The following is a 21,385-nucleotide window of genomic DNA, read 5'->3' as shown; positions in this document are numbered from 1 at the left end:
GTTTTGAGGAGGTGGAGGGGAAGGGAGGGCAGAGAGAGGCTTAGCGTTTACTCTTGGCTTTTCAGGCTGAGATATTGCAGAAGTGAACGAAGGCATCACAGCAGTACGCTCCAGCAGGAGCTCTGCTTGCCTTCTGCAGAAGAATAACTGCAATTCTTTTTATCACTTGGTCTTATCAAGACTTGTGCCTTCCAGGGGTGCTCTGCGGTGGTCACAGTGTGGTTACAACACAGATGAGGACTGACTGCTTTATAGCAAACCCAGCTCCGAGATCAGGGAGACCTCTTATGTAAGTGTTACTCAGAAATCCATGCAGAGAGCAGAAGACCCACAGGGCTCAGCCTTTCCCCTCCATAGCATTGCTGTGAGGTCCGAAGGCAGTGCTAAAAAGAAATAATCCTCACCCTACATGGGAAAAACTTCCCTGAGTTAAAAGCTTGCTCGATTACTGCTTAGAGCTGTGATGTAAGAATCTTCCACGCAGTCATATGCACCAGCTGAGATAATGTGCTGTTTTAACTTGGCAGCCTCCGAGAGGACATTCATGAAAGCTTTCAGTAGGTGTTTATAGCAAATAGAAAGGAAATTCATGCCACAGAAGTTTGCCTGTTCTTTCCGACAGCTTAGCATTAGATCTTATTATGGCTCTAAATCTCTTCTGTAACTACTTGTCTCCTCGGCTGCCAGGCTTTGGCAAGTAGAAGTGTTTTGCTAAGAGAGCAAAGCGTGCCTTGCTTGGTTTTTCTTTTTTCCTCCTGCCCCCAGAGTGCTGCCTCCATGTTAATATTTGTACCAGGTCTTGAAGTGTCTCCTGCATGGGGATTTAAATATATATCAATTAAAAAGAACTAAGAATTAGAGGAAAAAATGGTGAGGCTCTGGGACGGGCATGCTGGTGCCTATCATCTTCCCTTTAAATCCATTTGATTAAATGATGAGCATTAAGCAATTTCTGAGTTTCTCTCAACAATGGATGGATTCTTCTGTGATTATAACATGACTCAGTCATAATAATCCCCTTTCATTGTGCACTTTTGTTCCTGAAACTGAGCACTGAAGGCTTCTCAGTACCTCCCATCCTAACATCCAACCTGACAATTTGGTGAGGAAACCTTTCTCGCTCCGTTCTGCTCTGCTGCAGCCTGTATTTATGTCAGTAATGATGCAGATGGTGGGGATGAGCTGCCCAAAGGAATCACGTGGCGTTTTTGGGACGCTGTGATAATAGCACACTGTATTCTGCAGCTCACAGTCCCCTTTGTGTGCACGGGGTCTCTTTGAGCTTGTTTTCCCCAGCCTTCCCAGTGCAGCTCTATGAGTTCCTCACGTTCACACTTGCACCAGGCTCTTCCTAAAAGAATCTGAGGTGCTGAGCAGGCTGTGCAATAACTGAAATATGATTTTTGCAGCTTTGCATGGGCGACTGTGCATGCCCTGCTGTTGGAGGGTGAGGAAAAAACACTATTTCGAGATGTCAAACTAATGCTTCTTGTTTGCCCAAGGAGGCTGTGGATGCCCCATCCCTGCAGGCATTCAAGGCCAGGCTGGATGTGGCTCTGGGCAGCCTGGGCTGCTGGTTGGTGACCTGCACACAGCAGGGGGTTGGAACTGGATGAGCGCTGTGCTCCTTTTCAACCCAGGCCATGCTGTGATTTGCTCAGAGATGCTTGCACATGTCTACATGAGGGCCCTAAGAATGGAGTTCAGCGCGTGGCACTACTTCAGGCTCACAGCCTCTCTTCTGCTCTTTGTGCCCCACTTGAGTTTTGCAGCATCTGTCACTCTGTTTTGGAAATATTTGGAAATACAGGCAGGAATAACACATTTACTCTGCCAGATCTCAGCAGTTTGCAAAGCATTGGGACCGAGCACCTGGATATCTGACACAGTGCCTACCAGAATGATGTAGCTGCAAAATAAATGTCTATACACGATCAGCTGTCCTTAATGCACAGCATTTGTAGTGCTTGTGTTTGTGGGAGATTTCCTTACATGGGAATTGAGCATTTGATAATTAACTCGTAGCTAGCAGCGCTATACAGTCGTGTAATCCTGTGCTTTTGAGATTACCTGTTTCAAAATGAGTCAGAGTAATTACTTTATCTGCAGTTATGACAACTGTTTCACAGGAATGTAATGTTCTTTGCTGTGGCTGTTTCATAAGCTGTGCTTGCAGTTGTCTCCTCTGTACCTGGGTGGCAGAGGAGATAAGGGCTCATCGTGTTCGTGCACAGGAGCAGCTCAGTGCTGCTGTGTTCTGCTCAGCCAGGGCTGACTGATGAGCTCTGCAGATGGAGGCTTTTGAGTGGTTCCTCTCCTGCACAGCATGTTTTCCCCCTTCCATCTTTGCCTCATCTTGCTAAGATATTGCTACGGTTTTGTCCTCACCTCGTGCCCTCCTTTTTGTTCAGAGTAAACGCTGAACTCCCTGCCCACCCTCCAAAAAAGCAAACCCCCAGGCCTTGCATTTTCCTAAATTGCTTTATTATTTTTTTTTCCTTTTTTTTTTTTTTTCCCCAGAAGGCTTTTTTGTGAGAAACTGAACTGGGTCAGCTTCAGTTACCACGAGGCTCATTGGAAAATGGAAGGCAGGCAGCTCTGTGTTCTCACGTTACTGAACAAATCCTTCTCCCCTTCCCCAGGGTCTGCTGTACTGCTGGAAAAAAAAAAATGGCAAATTTCAGCTGTCAAAAACTGCTGCAGAATTGTTTGTTCATGCTTAAGAGAAGTATATTTGTTCAGGGCTTGTAAACACCGTCAAGAAGATTTTGACAGGAGTGAAAAATGAATTTAAGCTGCTGGTGCTGAGTGGGAAAGAGCAAGCATTAATCCTGCTGGAAGCTTGGCTGCAGACTGCCGTGCCCAGCACTCTGAGCTCAGCACATCCAGCTCCATCTGATCCTTCCTGCCTTCAGACAGGCTCTGTGCTGCCCTGGCAAATACAGGAGGAAAGCAGTGTTTGGTTCACTTTGTGTGGTAGTTAACGTGTTGTGCATGACATCGTGAGGCTTGCTGCTATCTTATCGGCTGCGGCCGGTGATGACTGACCAGAAATCTCTTTCTGCAGGAAATGATTGGGTTCCAGAAGCTGGTGTGGAGAGCTGCAGAGTTAAATGTGACTCTAATGAATGAGATTCTGATTCCAGGGTATGGATGCTTCGTAGAGGAATACCAAATAGGCAGAGGCCTCCTGTGGTTTTGCTCCTTACAGCTCCATCCCTCCTGAGCAGTTTGGATTTCCACACGCCTGACCTGAGCTGGAGGAGCAGAGCAGCTGTGTAGAAATGTAATGATGATGTGAGCTTGCAGGAAACATGAAATAGAATTGCCTTACCTAATCAGGTCCATTTCAGGAGGGTGTACAGAGGTGTGGTTAATGTGTTAATCTAGCTCTAATCGCTCACAGCTGCAGAATAGCAAGTCAGTGGTGTTGCAGGCTTAGTTTACAGAGCTATTAATGGTTAGGAAAGACCACTAAGATCACATCCAGCCCTGCAGTGGTCAATGGAAGGCCTTCAAGGTGCATGTGCAGAAGGGAAGGTGCAAGGCTTGTCTGGGTATCAAAAGATGCTTCAGAGTAGGAACTTAATTGCAGGGTTGTCATACAGGAGGTGTCTTGTAGCTGTGTCACTTAAGATGCATTAAATTTGGCTCTGAATCTTGCACTATTATATGCAGATTCTCCTAATGTAAGAAAAGCAACACCATTTGCTCTCTAAAGGAATGCCAGCATGGCTGCTGCCGCTGCTTGAAGTTATTGAGCTCTTGTGACATTATGCATGGCTTAATGAACTTAATGAACAAATGAACCTGCAGCTGATTTTTATTGTGGTTCCATTAACAGGCTCGATCATCATTCCAGATGAATATAATCAAGAGGTATAATTACACAATGCTTTTCTGTATAGTGAGTTCTTCCACTAATTCTCTTCACAAGGAATGGAGCCTAGCAGAGGGCTTTAATATTAACCTCTCCTTTGTAACGAACCCCCTGAGCTTGAACAGTGCAATTTACCTGTCTAACCTCAACCACTGCCACAGGTTCAGGGCACGGACACCCATGGACAGGTTCCATTGCATGGAGAGCCTCGTTGCTCTGATCTTTGGGAAATCTGATGCTGCAGAGTACGAGCAAAGAGAGCTGTGACTTGTGCAGAGCGAATGCTGCCCTGCCTGTTGCAAACAACAGATGACTTCATTCAAGAGTGCAGCTTGCTGCTGCTGTGTTAGAGCCAGCCTTTAATGGAATCAGATGTGCACATTAAATTAATACGTTTTACATGGAGCCCATCAACAAACATTTAATTTACTTCAATACGAAGGCAGGGCATGTGGGAGCAGAATGGTCTGTGCTTGGGATAATCTAGGAGAATCCTTGTGTGGCAAAAGCTTTTTTAATCAAGAGGCAGCATTTGTGAGCAAGCTAATTGTTCACAGTTAGCAATTGCTTGACGTGACCTCCCAGCTCACTGAGTGCAAAACACACCGGGTGGAAAAATGGAGTCTAAAAACAAGGAGAAGGTTGGTTGGCTTTTTGACTCAACAGAATAGAAAATGGTTTTGTGTGGGTTTGTTTAAGAGCGTAAAGCTTCGTTTACATCTCTCCAAAAAGCCTCAGGTCCCCTCCCCATAAAGTCCAGATAGTCTCTCTTAGCCTGGGTGCCGCAGTACATCCCAGCCAGCGTGCCCTGCCCAAATTCTGCCTCCAGCCACACACAGGATTAGCATCCTCATGTATGGGAGTGCCACAGTTTGACTTCTGAAAGGGCCGTTAAGTGAAATCAGCCTTTAATGACCGGAATTATAAAGTGTAATGTTGATAGTTACCATCTATGTGGTGGAGAAGGGATTAGCAGGCATGTTGCTGCAGCCCTGGGTGCGTAACCGTGATGGTGATGAAATGGGATGGGCAGCGCATGGTGCAGAGCGTTCAATCCCGTGCCAGAGGTGGTGAGAAGGCAGCACGCCTTCCATTTGGAGCTGCCATCAACAAGGGATGGGCATCAAAGGGCTGAGAGCACAAAAGAACAAGCAGTGCTGGCATAAAGGAAGGCGAGCTGGGAGACTTGTCTCCATTGGAATGGCTTGGTGCTGCCATGGGGTGGGGGTTTTCTCACTTCCTTGCAGGTGTGGTGCAACAGAGAATGCAGCCTAGGTGATACATTTCTTAGAGATGAGCAAGACTGGGTGCATCTCATGCCCCAAAAATGGAACGGTGGTGCCTTAGCATGCAAGGAAAGCCAACTGGAGTCGTGTATGTCCATGAGCATTTCAGCCACTGTTCAAATGCACACTCTTTTTTTTCCCATGGCAGACTTCAGCACTTGAGCTCTTTACTTTTTCTTTGTCTCCCTGCGAACTGATGACAAAGCAGAGCTGGAAGATTCCAAGTCCATACCTATACCATCACTAAATGTTATTTGAGGAGGGTTTGCTCCCTTGAGGAAGGGTGTTTTTAATGAAAGAAACGAGTGCAGTGGATGCCACCAGGCATCATTAATGATCAGCTGCTCTATTTGCCTTTCTGCCTTGAGCAAAAGCATACTTAGGGCCGTATGTTTATATCTGGCTTATTTTGCAAACATCTTACCTGTTGTCTAAATAACACTGCGCTCCTGCATTCAGAAAAGAAACTCACCGAGCAATTTTTGCCAAGGCAAATGTCTCTAAATCTCTCTTTCCTAAACAGCTTTTGTGAGTTTGATGGGCAGTTCTCTCCTTCTGAAGTTCACTTTGATGATACTGAGGGAGGAGAATTAGGCTCAGGTTTGTCGGTGCAGGTGATGCAGGAGAAAGTTTGGAAGCCTGTTGTGTCAACCTCACGAGTGCTGGAGAAGGTTTGAGGGGATACCATCGAGTTCCTGAGATACCCTCCTTAGCAGTGTTGGTGTTGGTGTAGCTGCTCTTCCAATTTCAAAGGAAACACACAAGTTTGCGGTGTGACTCAGCTTTACAGGAATAAGGCTTTAAGCAACTTTAATCCTAGCTGACTGCTGGTGAGTATTGTTTGTTTAATAGCCCTGCAACGCTGCTGTTCCCTTTAAAGACAGCAAACAGCCTTTGTTCTCCTCTAAGCTATGCAAGACACTGACTCTTAATCACAGGGCTGCAGAAGTAGTTTGGGGCCCGGAGCTGCAGTGACTGCACACTGCTGGAATGTAATGTGTCACATCTGGTAAAAGGGAATCGGTCCGGATCTGCTCCAATGCACACTAGCCCTTTTTTGGGGGTGGTGGCTGTGACTAAAGCACCCTTGGAAGGTGAGAAAAGTGGGAAAAAGCCTGGCTAGGCTTGAAATACGTATCTGTGATGCAGTGACCAGTGCAGCCTGCTGGGGTTGAGCCTTTGGGAAAGCCACAGAACCATCAAGGTTGGAAAAGACCACTGAGATCACAAAGCACAGCCATACCTCTGATTCCTCTGCACTGCCCCAGTGACCACATCTTCTGCTGTCAAATCAACATCAAGAAGGCACTGACTAACATAAAATGATATCAGGAGAGTAACTTGGAGCACGTTGATTGTTAATGATGCCAGTGCCATGCTTAGCATCTTCTCAGTGGCTTCTTGTTGCGTTTGTTGGAGCGTGTGATAGCAGCTGCCAAGGGCCCTTGTAAAGCCCTGTGTGTTACAGCAAATAGAGCATGATCATATGAATGAGCAATCTTTCTATTGTCTCACTTGCTTGGAAGTTTAAATGGAGAATGAATCAAGTGCCTGTCAGCCTCCAGCTTCTCCTTCCCCTTCTTCCCTACCAATGACCTGATCGCTCCTCTAATTAGGAGAAACAGAAACCAGAGTGGGGTGTGTTGTGTGTAAGAGAAGACGGCCTTTTCCTCTCCTTTGACTCTGAAGGAAGGGAATTAGGGCTGTAAATCACCGCTCTGTGAAATGCACTTGAAGTGGCATAAAGACAAGAAATGGAACGACTGGAATTTTGTGCAGGATGAGGGAGGTTGGGCTGAGCAGACGTTGAGATGCGTAATTTTGGCAGCTTCCCAGCAAGCCTGAACTGTTGGGGAGGAATGCTAATGCTTTTTGCTTGCTTTTTTGGCACAATCGCTCAAAATATGCAGCTCCATCTCCTGAAAACACATCCCTCTCTGCAGACTGCATCGTGCTCTGTAGGAATGCAGGTAATGCAGCAGGGTAACCAGAATGCAGCCTCTATTGCTGATGGAACAATTAAAGCCTGGAGGAGCAGCACGCATTGCCATTGACTTGCATCCATACAGGACCAGGAGGAGTGATTTAAGCCCAGCAGCACTGCTGTATCTCAAAGAGCCTGTCACAGACTGCAGTATTACTCTCTGCTTTAATTTCACCTTCTTGACTTTAATATTAAATCTGGAAAATGAAGTTACTATTTTTACAGGACCATATACATGCAATCAGCAGTCAGAAAGGAAACAGGATGTGTAAATACAAGCTGAAATATTTGATGACAAATGCAAATTTCAGCCTAAATATTTTACCCTGCTTGGCAGCAAATCCTCCCTGGTAAAAAGATTCACCACAAACCTTCCTGTGTAAATCAACCATGGGTTGTAAGGGGAGAGAGAGTGCACATGCTGCTTTGCTGGCTGTTGCTGCAGCACAATGGCAGGAGGGAGAAGGAGCAGCCAGCATGTCATCGTGGTGCTGCTGCAGTGAGCTGTAACCCCTTCAGGTGCTTCTGGTTGTGCAAGTAGCACCGTGCATCCTCCCCTGCAGGAGATCCTCCTCACCTTCCAGCTCAGATGGGATTAAATTTGCCCTTCAATGCGTTATTTGATAAAGTTTTGGTCTCCTCAGTGCCACATCTCCACTGAACACCTCCAGGGATGGAGTCCACCACCTCCCAGGGCAGCCAACACATCACCTCTCTTTCTGCTCTTTGCTCATTGTACTTTTCTTCCCGAACTCAAACTGTATTCACATGTATGAATGAGCATGGCCACATTTCTGAGAGCTTTGCTTTCAAGTCAGCAAATGACAGAAGTTGCCAGTGCCCTTTGAAACGTTTGTATGCTTGCAAGGAGGAGCTGCTACATGGTTCTATACCCAATCCAATAATGATGCTTGTAGTGCAAGGTTTAATTACACAGCTTGTAATGACGAAACTCCTTTTCTTGTACCCTCTCAGTTCTGTGTATTCAGAGACACTCATCTGGGTGCTCTACTTGAGACTGCAGAGGCGTGCAGGTTCTTGCAGGTTTTGATGTACAGAGCACGTAAGTGTTTGAGTTGATTGGACTGAACAGGTGAACAGTGAGAGTGCTGATTCGGGTGACTTAACTTCAGAAGCCTCCTATTGCTCTGAACATTTCCCACCTTACTTGGAACCAAAAATTGCACAGAACTGTAGGAAGGGCGCTGATCCCAACGAGAGCTGATTTCACTTCTACGCTTTTATAGACTTACACCCCTGGTTTGAGGGTGTGTTAATGAGGGGGACCATCTGCTTGATGGCTGAAATAACTATCATCATCCTACAGCGAGCAGAAAACTTGTGATATGGAAGAAAAAAATACATTCTTTCCCACAGTTAACACTCCATCTGCACATCTTGTCTTTCAGATGGGAAGAGGAACTGACGAGAAGAATGAGCCTGGAGTCTATGGTAGAAACCTTGCGAGAGGTAAGGCTGGAATAGAACCCTAGGAGCATTCAGGTTGAAAAAGACTTTGAGGATCACCAAATCCATCCATCAGCCCATCCCCCCCGTGCCCACTAACCCATGCCACAGAACCAGGAATCATTTAGGTTGGAAAAAAACACTAAGATCACCAGCTCTATCCATCAGTCCATCCCCACCATGCCCACCAGCCGTGTCACTCAGTGCACATAGCCTGTGCTGAATGGCAGTGCTTTCTCTACACCTCTCACTGTGCTAATCACCATCCAAAGGGTTGTTGTCTTTTAATTAAAACCCCTCCTGTAGTCCCAGCAGCTGAATGCCTTGCTGTGTGCTAGAGAGCGGGGTGAATGCTTGGAAGCTGAGTGCAGCGTGGGGGTGGTGACGTGCCTTATCAGCCCTGCTCAGGTTAAGTGAGGAAGTGTGTGTTGCCCTGTGGCCCCTGAGTCCTTTGTGTGCTTTCTCTTGCAGGAGGCGCAGGAAGCGGAAGCTCTCCAGGAGGAGTTAAATGAAAAGATTGAGAGATTGAAAGCAGAACTTGTGGTGTTTAAGGGGCTGATGAGTGATGTAAGTACACTGGAGAGCAGAGTGGCCAACTCCCACTGCCTCTGTGAAATGTGTGTGTTGTGCAAATGGCTTCATTCATGAAAAAGTTACGGTCTTAGTGAGTGCTGCTTTGTAGTTAGTATTACGACTGCCTTTATGATCTAATGCATCAGACAGATCTCCCTTCCCCCTGCTTCCTGTCTGGTCTGTGTAGAGATGCATTAACTTGCTGCTTAGCCCATAAACTGGACTCTTCCCTTCCTCCCCCGATTCCACTGCTGGCGATGCTGGCATTCCAATCTGCAGCCGTGGGGAACGTGATGGAGAACCCCCTGGTTAGGGAAAAGGATTCAATCACCATGCAGCTGTCTTGCAGTTTAGCCATTCTGATGGCACAATCGTGCAGATATCTGAAAGAAAAGCTGGGTGAACACTAAGGTGGCTTTCTCCATAAGACTGAAGCAGTGTGCTGATGCCAGTTGTCTAATGAAGATGTTCTCTTATGCTTATTTATTCAGTAATTTTGTTTAGAAACCGCTTCCTCCGGTCTTTATATGAGCTTGCAGAACCTGCTCCCTGGTGTCAAATGTATTCTCTCAGGGCCACTGGATCTATTCATGCGAAATTTGGCAATTAGCTGTCTCTTCTTCTGGTGTTTAATGAAGAATAGGCATGCTTGGTTAGAGGCAGTGTGAATCTTGTTAGGGCTGCATCACTTAGAACTCGTTCACAGAGGGAAAGGTGTTGTTCAGTGTGTACAAAAAGGGTGGTGGTGAATGCAAACATCCTGCTGGATTCAAGAGAAGGTGTGCTCTAAGCTTTGCAAGGTGGAAGAGAGCCTAAGGAAAGCAGCAAGAATGCTTGTTTGAGTCCTTCCATGTAAATATGCAGAGCAGAGAAACACAAAATGTTGGCATGTGCCTCGTTCCTTCCTGTTGATAAGAATCACTGCTACCTGTTCAGTTGATAAGAGTGTGTTTAAGGAGTGTCATTGTTCATAGCCTCCTTTTTTTTCAGTGTGTTTGGAAAATAAAAACCTCCCCAGGTTGTCAAGAGGTGCTTGACAGAGGCTGGAGAAGAATGAGAATCATAGAATATCCCAAATTGGAAGGGACCCATTAAGACCACTGAGTCCAACTCCTAAAGAAACCTACTTGATGTTTTAAAACAAAACAAAACCAAGTCCTCTTGTTGGAAAGCGAATTTGCTATTGAGGAGTGCTCTGCAAAGAGTTTTTCCATTTTTCTGGTCAGTGGGATGATTTCCCAACCACTGAGATGCTTTCCAACAGAGAACATCTCACCTGGGCCGGGTGTCTGTAAAAACACAGAGCGGCGTTACTTTGTGGATCCAGCAGTACTGTCTGAATAGGAGCAGCCCTTATACATCCAAAAGCTGTGTTGGGTTGGGCGTAGGTTGTTCAGTGGCAAAGAACTGAGCTGAGGTTTTCTTGGAATTGGACATGAATGTTAATTCTGTTAGCTGTCTAGTCTGCTTTCCAGGAGAGCAGGACGTAATATTGTTTAAGGATGGTAAGCCCTGGGGTTAGAGAGATACTATGGGGTATCTCTGCTTTCCTGAACTGTATAATAATAGAAGATAATCACTGCTGTCCTTCCTGCAGCCCATGACAGACCTGGACACAAAGATTCAAGAAAAGGCCATGAAGGTGGACATGGACATCTGTCGGCGAATCGATATCACAGCCAAGCTGTGCGATGTAGCGCAGCAGCGCAACTCTGAAGACGTTTCCAAGATCTTCCAGGTGATTAGGCTGTGAATTTTCTGTAGGGCAGGACGAGCAGTGATGGGTCAAGAGGGAGCAGTGTCGAGCAGCGTGGTCCAGGTCGCTTCCATTTATTGAAATTTCTCTGTGCAGAACTATTTTCTTCTTTCTCAGCGTTGGAGTGTAGCTGTCTTCTGATGAAAGAGAAAAACTAAAATGGGGAGAGTTTTCACTCAAGATGAACTTTAAGATATGATGTTAGTCTTGATCCCGTTCGGTAATGAATGCATTAAAAAAAGCATTCCAGGGCCTAGGTTTGTATAAATGGCTTCCTCCTCACAAGTGAGAGGTTTTAAGCTGTCATCTGAATGTTCTTATTTCTGGCTCAAGCTCCACAGCCAGAAATAACACTTCTGTGGTGGCGAGTTATGATTGCATTGTGAGACCTGCAGCTCTAATTGCTTTCCTTGAGCTCCTTGGTGCTAGTAGGAAAAGCCGTATGATTTGCTACAAAAGCAAGCAGTTATAGCTCTGTGTTGAGCAAACCTGTAACTCCCATTGCAGTTGATCTTGTGTCATACCTGCTCTTTCAATTGTGATTAATCCAGCTTCACTTTGGTCTAAACCTGTCCTGTCCGATCCCTGAATAAGTCCAGTGCTTTTCTCTGTGTTGTGATGCCGTGTGAAAACACTCTAAATACCCTTGTGGTCTCCACTGGTTGTTTATTTTGGTTGTGATGAAGTTGCCTTAATGTTTGGTGGTTTGTTTTTCTGTTCTTGTTTTCTTTTCCCTTTCTTTCCAGAAAGATTCTGATCTCCTTCTTGGAGACAGTTTTTGTAGCATATTGAGCCACTGCGTTGTGCTCGTGGTTCCTTCTTGTCTCTGAGCGGAATTGCTCTGTCTTTCTGCTCAAAGGTAGCTGCAAAGCACACTTGTGGTCGAGCATGCAGTGGTTAAAATGATCAGTATGGAGAGCAACACCAACAAAGGATGGCTCAGGTGCCAATTAGAGGGAAAACTGTAGGGCTGGGAACAGGCTGTGTGTGACTCAGTGGTGCTGCATCTCTTACAACGATGCTCTCTGCCCTTTGTGGCACAGCGTCCCTTGAATTCTCTGCACATCTGCAAACTTCCTTTCTTCTGAGGCTGTCCAGGGATTGTCATGGTTGGGTCGATCCTCCTTCTGTCAGTCTGAAGACTAAACAGTCTGCCTCTGCTTATGGGGAGGGAACAAACCTGACTTAAAGAATCTCTGCAAGGTTTCTTGTCTACTCTACACAGTTCTTCAACACTGGGAGCAGCGGCCTGTGGTGGTGGCAGGAAAGGGAGAGTTCTGTCATTTGCTCTCAAACCTGCTGCCTGGGCACTCCTGCAAGCTTTTGCTTTTCCCCTGTATCATTCTAACCTCTGCATGTTCTCTGGTAGGCCATAGGCTGTTGTCAGTGAACAGATGAACATCTGTAGAGCGCTGACAGCCTGCAGCTTGCTTTGCTCTTTGCCATTTTTGAACTGCTTTCTTATGCTCTTTGTTCCCCACTCACTAATGGATGCAAATCTTGAATACATGCAATCCCTGAGCTGCCTGGGAGCTGATGTGGTTATAACCAACCCAACCTAATGCCTCTCCTTTATTTGACACAGCATCTCAATCGAACCTTCTAGTTACAACTCTTCTCTTCAATTAAGGTGGCTTCCAAGAAGAAAGAACGAAAACTTGCCTCTGATGATGACCTCTCAGAACAGGATGCAGACAACAGCAGGTTCTCTGACGATGAGGTCAGCTGTTCTTTGAACATCACAGATGAGATGAAGCGTATGTTCAATCAGCTGTGAGTATCGTGGATAACGTGGGGAGGACTGAAATGCAGATTTAATCTCAGAACTCAAATACTGAGTTACTTCTGCAGGCGTTCAGAAGGTTTTTCATGGTAGAGAATTCGAGTCTGTGTGTTCCCTGTGTGTTAGAGGATTTTAGGAGGAGCCTTACTGCTTTTTGGGCTGGACGGAATATGGCATCATTGTCACTGAAAGCTCAGGAGTGATTCTGACTTCTCTGGTGTTTCCCATGATTTTCAGGTCAGCTGTGGGTACGTGGCACTGGTGGATGTGTCCAGATCAGTGGTAGCAGAGGATGACAGTCGTATAGATTCCATGAATGTCAAAGGGCAGGAAGAGTTAATTTACTTAGCCTAAAGGTTTGTCCCTGGTGTCCACGGGCTAGCGAGAGTTAAGGGTCTCTGCTGTTTTCTCTTGGCAGAGGGAGCCCCAGCCAGCACCGTAGGTCTGATTTCAGTAGCATTTCAGTATTTGTGTCTTCTGCCAACTTCTGCAATGACTGTGCTGGGAGAGGCAAGAATTCCCAGTGCTTTCCCACACATCAGTATTTAATACGGAGGAGTACACAAGTCTTTCTCTAAGGAGCACTGGCTCCTCTTCTGTTGCCAGCTGTTGCCAGAAGTTCTGTTTTCAGGCCATGCCCCCTTCCTTCCCTCCTCAGTTTCATATGTAGGAGGGCACGATGTGCCCAAGCAGTGCAGGCCATTCTTCATGTTATAACTCTTGGTGCTGTGTTCGTGGCTTATTGAAGATGATACATGATTAAGTAAACTCTTGGTTTGGGGGCTTTGTCAGGTGGAAGGTGTATTTTACAAGTAGCTGATCTTATCAACAGAAACCTTATGCAACTTTCGTTGTGTCTGTAGTGATGACCTTAATGCATAAGTGCCTAGCACTAAAAAGGCAAAACGTGGTCGATGTTGAACATTTGTCTGTAACAGACAGCAGTCAGAACTGGGAGTCAGCATTCTGATAGCGCTTGCAGCAAAAAGAAACTGAGCTGAAGAAATTCAATTGCAAAAGACAGAATCGTGTATGTCCAAAATGTTTATTATTTGGTGGAGATAAATGCCATCTCTTGTGCCAAGCTTCTCAGCTTTCTGAAGACAGTGGGGAGCTCAGCTTCCGGATTGAGATGTTATCTGCCTAAAAGGAAGTGAGCTAAAGAACCAGAAATGCATCAGCCAGAAATGAGCAAACTGCTGCTTCAGGTTTTTGCCAGGCCTCCTTAACAAAGACAAGAAGCAGCTACTTGTGTTTCACCGCCTGCTGCTCAAACCAAGAGGGACCTGGCTGCCTTCTGAAACTTTTTCCTTTATTGCACAACTGGCCATATTAAAGGGGCTTGACCAAATAGCGAGGTTAAAGGCCACTCTGCCACTGTTTTTTCTCAGTCTTAAATGGCTTTAGTAGTATCTTTGCTTGTCCAGCTCAATAGTAAGTACTTATGTTCACTTGTGCATCATTTTAGGGCTCAGTTTTCTCTTACTTATTTTTGAAACGAATGTTTCTAAGTGCTGCAGGGGAAAATGTTGGCTGAACTTCAGCGTGAAGCCAGCAGGGAATCTTCTAGTGGCTGTTTCCTGTATAATTCCCCAAACTGTGGTTGAGTTCATTTTCCCATGTATAGAAAGAACAGTTTAAAACATTTTTGTGGTTTTGCAAACAGGGGAAACTAACAAGCAGCACCATCTGGAGGACAGAACTAGGACTGTGTGCTTGGGTTGGGAATGCTAACAAGGATCTTTTATTCTGCTTTGGAGTGGCAAAGAGCCCAGGAGTTGAGGGACTTGCAGGCAGTGGCAAAGCCTGTTTTTAAAATCTTTCAGGATTTTCAACTGCTTTGTTTCCTTTGTTCAGTTCTTGTAAGCCCTTTTCTGTTTTCTTTTTTCCTTAAACATTAAATGAGGGGCTGAAGGAGTGGGGCTGGAGTTCTTTTTCACTCACGCTTTTCCATTACCTTAACAGTCGTGAGACATTTGATTTTGATGACGACTGTGATAGCTTGACGTGGGAGGAGAACGAGGAAACGTTGCTTCTTTGGGAGGACTTCACAAACTGCAATCCTTCAATTGACCTCCAAGGAGAGGTGAGTATTTCAGTTAGCTTCTTAAACTCTTCTCTTCAAAACTGGTATCCCTCAGCTGCTCTTTCAGCCATCTGAGCCTTTGGGTGTTTGACTGGTGATCTAGTTTGCCATGCAGACTTGCTTTGATTTTAAAATCCTCTTAGTGCTTTCTCTCCGTGGTTGCTTTTCAGTTTATTTACCAAACTTTATTTCTTCTGCTCCTTCAAACTGAAGGAGATAGAAATATCAAGCTAGTGTCAAAAGATCCAAGGCTCTAGCTGTTGTAGGAGCATCACACCACCTGTCACCCTGCCCAGCGAGGCAGCTAAAGCCCTTTAACTCCCATGCAGCATCTCACTTTCTCTGTAGGGTATCATTCACCCGAAACCAGCACATGCAGTGTGTGAGATGGTACCGTGCCCTCATTCCAGCAGGGAGAAAAGTAAACTTGGTGTGTGCCACGTGTGATGCTAAGGTATATGCAGCCTGACACAAAGGGCTGTGTAAGGCCCAAGGGATCTTCTGCGCCCACAGATCTTGTGCTTCTGTCTTCCCAGTCAATAGGAATCTCCTGGTGCTGGTGGATAATAAACAGCTTGCTCTTAATCCTTAAGATCCCATGCAAAGTAAGCTAATGGCTGCACGCTGCCTCATTCAGTGACTCCTGAGCCTTTTAGAACAAGCCTAAAGAGAGATTGAAATGGCAAGGTCTGGCTCTATGCAGGCAGTCTTAAACGTGATGCTATTATTTCATTACTGAGCAGCATGACAGCAGTAGGTAGGCAATAATCCTGCCTTCTCCCATCATTGCCGTAGTACAGAGATGCTGAGGCAGCAGTCTCCTGAATATTGTCTTGTGTTGACTGCCAGGGGTGTGTTAATTTACATCTTCCCATTTGTGGATCATCTGGCATAGCCTGAAACTGCAGAGATTATTTCAAAGTGCTGGGACTGCAGAAAGCAGCATACTTAGCTGTACGTCTTTTGAGCAGGAAGAGTGGCAGAGTGATAACGTGCAGCCATGTACTGGAATTAGTGACAGATTTATTTGCATATACCCATGTGTGCATGTATAAGCACAGCTATCAGAGGAATATTGCCGAACTCAGACCTTCAGTGCAAAAACTCTAAAGGTTTTAAGAAGCTTAAATCCTTCTAAATGAAAATTATACAAGGAAAGGGTAGATCCGTCTTGTAGATGGAGATTCAGAATAAAGACTGCTCCGTCTGTGCCTGGTCTTTAACACAGTGCTTTACATGCCTGAATCTTCCTTCCACTGGCTTTATTCCTTTCAAGTTCTTACACGGTGCCCTCACCACCTTCTTTGAAGGTCTTCCTGCTTCTGCATATAAAAGGATAAGTGAGTGATTGTTGTAACTATAGGCTGGTTAGCCTGACGTTGATCCCGTGTAGGATCCTGATGAAGCTGCTGCAGATGTGGCCGAAGGATGGTGGCAAAATGAATGCTCATCAACTCAGTTGTGTTAAATTGATTACTTTGCCTAGCATTTAAGTAAGGCATTTTGATAGGGGACAGTGCGTGCAGGCTGTGAGATGATGGAAACTGAATGGTCTTGGGAGCAGCAGTATGGAATCAGAAAATAAGAATTCCAGAGCGATGCTGTAAGCAGTGGTGTGCTCAATACAAGGGGGAAAAAAAAAAGGAGTTTCATGTCTGGAAAGTAATTGCTGCATATTTCTGTGTGATCAGACTGGGAAAGGTTCAGCAAATGCAGCGGTTTCGTTCTTTGGCATCATCAGGTATCTGCTTGTTGTTGGAGTCTTGATCCAAGGTTCCTTTTGCATGGGAGGGTGTAAGAATTTGTGCTTCCCAGTGAGGTTCTGTGAGAAAAATCCACAGTCTGCTGCTCTGTCGGTTTCTTGCTAATTCTTTGTGTCCTGATTTCCCATCAGGAAGAAAACCTGGGAAACTTGATCCACGAAACAGAGTCTTTCTTTAAAACAAGAGACAAGGAATACCAAGAAACAATAGGGCAGATAGAGGTAAGGAAGTGATTCATGATCATATAAATAATTAGTAATGAACAAAACGTGTGCAGTGCTCTGATCACAGATATACATGCACACACTGCCAAGGAGGAATGTGTATCTCTATCAAGAATGCAGAGGTGTTTTCCTTTGACACAGTTTTGGATATTTTTTCCTAAATATCTGTTTTCCTCACTACTGCTGACCAAGCACAGCTCTGTAATCAGTGCAGTGAGAACCTTCAGAGCAAAGAATCAAGGTGCATTGGTTTTTATTCTGCTGTTTGTCTCGCATTGCCCACCATCAGACTGGGAAATGTTTCACAGGAAACCACCTCAGGGGTCGCCAGGCACAACATCTGTAGCTTCTCACCATCTTAGCCCCGAACGTGCTTTCATTCACTGCTATGTGCTGACAAAGAAAGCAGCAGAACAGGATATAAGAGCTGTTCCAAAAACAGAGTTGAGCTCTGATTAAAATACACCTCATAAGGAGATGAATGCACTCTCAGCATGCAGCACTGGCATAAAGGATTTATATATCCCCAGCAGTGTGTAAAGCTGAGGGAGGCTGGGAGGAGCTGCTAGCAGCTCACCTTGAGCTGATGTGTTTTTCTTCTCCTCCAGCTGGAGTTGGCCACAGCCAAGAGTGACATGAACCGCCACCTCCACGAGTACATGGAGATGTGCAGCATGAAGAGGGGCCTGGATGTACAAATGGAAACCTGTCGTAGGCTTATCAAAGGTTCAGCTGACAGGTAGTAAGATTGGAATCCTCCTCCTTACCATCCCACCTTTTATTTACTGCAAAAACTGAAGTTTGTTGGTGATGAAAGCTATTCTTAATTGTTTGAAGAGTGAAAGTGACGATTCCCTCCACAAGTCTCACGTTTTCTTGCCTGTCAGTGGTGTTTAATGCTTTGTCTAAACCTTTCTCTGAATTTTCTGCAGAAATTCTCCATCTCCCAGCTCTGTAGCCAGCAGCGACTCAGGAAACACAGATGAAATTCAGGATGAGTTGGACAGAGACGCGGATGTGGAGCCCATGGTCAGCTGATACGTGGTTGGAGCACTCAGTGAAAGGGAAAACACAAGCAAAGATTGGAAAACAACACACTGATGGGGGGTGAAAAGAACAAAATTAAGACTTGTAAGCCCCTGCATCGGGCTTCTAAGGACTCATTCCTACACGCATCCCCACCCCACCCAAGGATTGGTGCTGTAAATTTCTATTGTTATACAATTCACAAATGCAGAGTCCTGTAAGAAAACATGGTGTTTTAATTGTGCCTTTGCCCCAAGCTGAGCCACTTTGAGCTCCAGTGGAATATTACTAGCAGGTGTTTTTATATGAAAAAAAAAAAAGTAAATTATATACGTATCTATTGAGAAATCTGGTTGCAGCAGAGAACGGTGCTGCAAAGGCTCTGGATATTTCAATAAGCTTCTGGTTTTATGGAACTGATTGGCAAAAGAAATACTGGCAAACTGAGCAAGGAACCCGAGACAATTGTGGTGTAATTACCAAAGCCTGGCACACACACAAAAAAAAAGCAAAGAATGCCTGCAAATTGATCTGTAAACATTTAAAATAATCCAGGGTTTCGAGACCGAAAGGAGTTTCTTCATTCCCTCATTCTGGGTGAAGGAACCTTTGAGATTTGGAGATTTGGACAAGGTCTCTGCCAAACTCCAGACTCAGAGGCAGCGGGTCTCAGCTCGGTGGCAAAGCAGTGGGTGAGGGAGGGTTTGTTGGGGTGGGACTGTCACTGATAAACTACTATGCAACAAAAAATAAGCGCGCCTTATTGATATGGAATGTTTGATCCCTGCTGGGCTACAGTTATCTCTTGGGGGAAGGAAAGCTCAAAACACTTTGCACACGTTAGTTATCTGTAGAGCTTCTTTTGAGGAGGAAAGTCTTGTTTCAATGCCTTTGTTTCCAGTGGTTGGATGGAGGGGGAAGTGAGACCTTCAGTTCCGGAGTTGTTTTGTGTTTTCTTTTCCTTCAGGATATTTTTTTTTTAAACCACAGCATTTGCAGATTTTACTTTGCTGACAGGGAGATAACTCCACTTTATGCTGCTTTCGTGACGTGGGATAGTTGAAGCATCGGGATGAACTGACATGTTGTGCTATGGATGTGGGCTTGAGATGACACTGAGAGAGCTCCAGACCACTGTTCTTCAGCAAAGCTGAACAACAGACAGCACCGTAATCCTTTTTAGGGCGTAGTAAAATCAATCCCAAACTGCTGCTGCCCTGAAGTTAGGGAGGAACAGCTGTGTGCTTTCTCTGTGAGAAGGCTTTGGCAATCTGTGTCAGAAGTCTGCACCTCTGGCATCATCGAGCTGTTTGTGGTTATTAGTGGGAGTCGTAGCACCTCAGCCAGGTAAAAACAGGGTATAAACCTAAGCCAATAATGTTTTTTGTTTGTATTTAAGAGCAAGATTGCAAGTGTAGTTAATACTGCCTAAAGGTAGCTCTGTAGTTAACTAGCAGTTGCAAGAGGAGTAAATACCAAATGTGTTTTGTACCTGCCAGAAAACTTAGCAGCTGTTTCATCTGAGCAGTGCTAGGACTGGGCAGGGAAATTCCAGATTTAAGCACCCTCTCAGTGTTATATAAAGGTAGGGTGGCCATCTTTTAGCTTCCTGAGTATTGTTTCCAAGCCTCTCTTCTTTATTGATCCGAAATCAGCAGGGCTGCATCGTAAGCATACAGCCAGCAGAGATCAATATTGCTTTCTTGCAAAAAGAGCACGAGTGTTTCAGCAAATGGGCTGAAAATACCTCTCCATCTCGTGCTGCTGTGCAGAGGGGGCAGGAGCTCAGAGGGATTCTCCTGGTTGTTCAGAGCGAGGAGAACTACTGGGGGTGACCCATCTGGATTCACAGCGTGAGCATCCACGGCCTCCATCCAAGAGAAGAGATCCAAGGCTGTGGTTCCCTCACTGGTTAAAATACTCAGCGCTGTTATTCGTTAGCAGCAGTTCTTGTGGTGTGTTTTAGGGGCTTCTTCATCACATAGGTGAGGAAGATGCCTTATTCCAAAGTGCTCATTCCTGTTATTTCTTTGGTGGCCAAAGTGGTAAGTGTCATGTTCACTAGGGCTGCGAGTGCGGGGCGGGTGGGAGGGGGCAAGAAATATCAGATGGGATATTTTTGTGACTGCATGCTTTCAATAAAGTACTGTTAGGGTTTTTGAGCCTGTATGAACTTCAGCTGCTAAATACGTCGTTTCTCACGAGGCTGGGAAACCGTCTGCCAAAGCTGAATGTCTGTAATGCTTTAGTGACTTTGGTGGAGGCATTAAGCAATCTCCTTGCACAGTGAGTCAGCCTCGTTGGAGGCTGATGTGTGGCTGTCCTCAAATTATGAGATGTTCTTTGGTACTGGAGAAACTGAGCAATTTCAATGACCGTCCAGCTTAGCTGCTGTTAGTTTTGTTGGTTTTTTTTTAATTATCATTGTTTTAAAACTCAGTGACGTAGCAAGAAAAAGGCTGAGTGGTCTTGCAGCGAGTAGCTGGCGTGGTGAGGTGGGAAAGAATATCCTCAGTTTGACAGTGGGAGGCAAGTGAGGAAGCAGAAACGGAGCTGTAACCCACAGCTCATCTCGTAGCCATAATTATGAGAAGCATCTGTCATAGGTTGTATTTTTTGGTAAGTGTAAGGGACGTGGGTTCGTAGTAGACAGTATAGAAATAACGCGTGCGATGGTGATGTGTGTGCTGGTAGGTTACCATGCTCGTTGGTGTCTTTCTTATAACCATATGTAATCCATTTTCTAGGAAGAAAAGAACAAAAAAAAGGTGTTTTCATACTTGGGATTGGGGTTTTATTTTCATGTAGGTCTCAGCAGGTCAACCTGTTGGATGTGAGCAAGGTTGGTCCTTGATAGTTTCCCTAGGAGGTCTTTGGTTGGTTTAGCGTCAGCGGTGGCCCTGCTCTGTTTGTGTTGAACCACTCTGTAGCAACCAGATCAAAAGCTTGCCAGAAAAAAAAAAAAAAAATGGTGAAAATGCTGGAAAATGATTTTGGTGACCTCTTTCTTTTTCTTTTCTTTTTTCCCTTTCCTTTGTAAAGCTGTAAATACTTTATTTTTGTTTACTACTCATAAATGCGGTGTCATATTGACACTTTTTTAGACTGATAATCAGAAAATCCTCCTCATTGTTTCTCATTTTTTAAAAGGGGGTTTCAAGGAAGCAAATTTTTTTGCTCGTTAGCGGTGTAATAATAGAACCAATTCCTAAAATGGGTTTGTACAAAAAAAAAAAGATAACGTTTTCAGTAAACACTGGCGGTTGCTTTTGTGGATGCATGTCGTTCAGAAACGTCCAAAGAATAATGTGATACAAACACTTTTTCAAAGATGTAGTAATTATTGTATTAGTTCAGACAACGTAACAACAAATGTATTAAAAAACAAAAAAAAAAGTATGGGGGGAAAGGGGGTGTAATGAAATTCAACTAAGCTAAATATGTAATTATTTATATAAAGAAAAACCCACACGGTATATATTCTATTTTTATTAGAGGTTTTTAAAGTGCAAACAGAGTTCTGTTGGCAAATGCAACTGTTCCCCTGTGAAGTATCT

At 45.0% G+C, this 21,385-nt stretch overlaps 1 protein-coding gene across 2 annotated transcripts in view; it reads left to right on the top strand.

Moving 5' to 3' along the window:
• IFFO2 (intermediate filament family orphan 2) overlaps positions 1–19,912 on the top strand; it is a 28,831-nt gene extending 8,919 nt beyond the window's left edge. The window contains exons 2-9 of one of the 2 annotated variants that reach the window (XM_052691801.1): positions 8,560–8,620; positions 9,089–9,184; positions 10,788–10,928; positions 12,577–12,719; positions 14,695–14,815; positions 16,710–16,799; positions 17,411–17,541; positions 17,735–19,912. In XM_052691801.1, the coding sequence (XP_052547761.1) occupies positions 8,560–8,620; positions 9,089–9,184; positions 10,788–10,928; positions 12,577–12,719; positions 14,695–14,815; positions 16,710–16,799; positions 17,411–17,541; positions 17,735–17,840 (889 nt within the window). In that variant the 3' untranslated portion in view covers positions 17,841–19,912. The remainder of the gene's footprint in view (positions 1–8,559; positions 8,621–9,088; positions 9,185–10,787; positions 10,929–12,576; positions 12,720–14,694; positions 14,816–16,709; positions 16,800–17,410; positions 17,542–17,734) is intronic. The other variant, XM_052691802.1, reaches the window with a different exon arrangement.
• The last annotated feature ends 1,473 nt before the right edge of the window (positions 19,913–21,385 follow it).

The sequence above is a fragment of the Tympanuchus pallidicinctus genome, unplaced genomic scaffold (genome assembly GCF_026119805.1).
Source record: "Tympanuchus pallidicinctus isolate F22 unplaced genomic scaffold, pur_lepc_1.0 scaffold29, whole genome shotgun sequence".
Classification (NCBI taxonomy): domain Eukaryota; kingdom Metazoa; phylum Chordata; class Aves; order Galliformes; family Phasianidae; genus Tympanuchus; species Tympanuchus pallidicinctus.
This window is presented reverse-complemented; position numbering and strand designations above follow the sequence as displayed.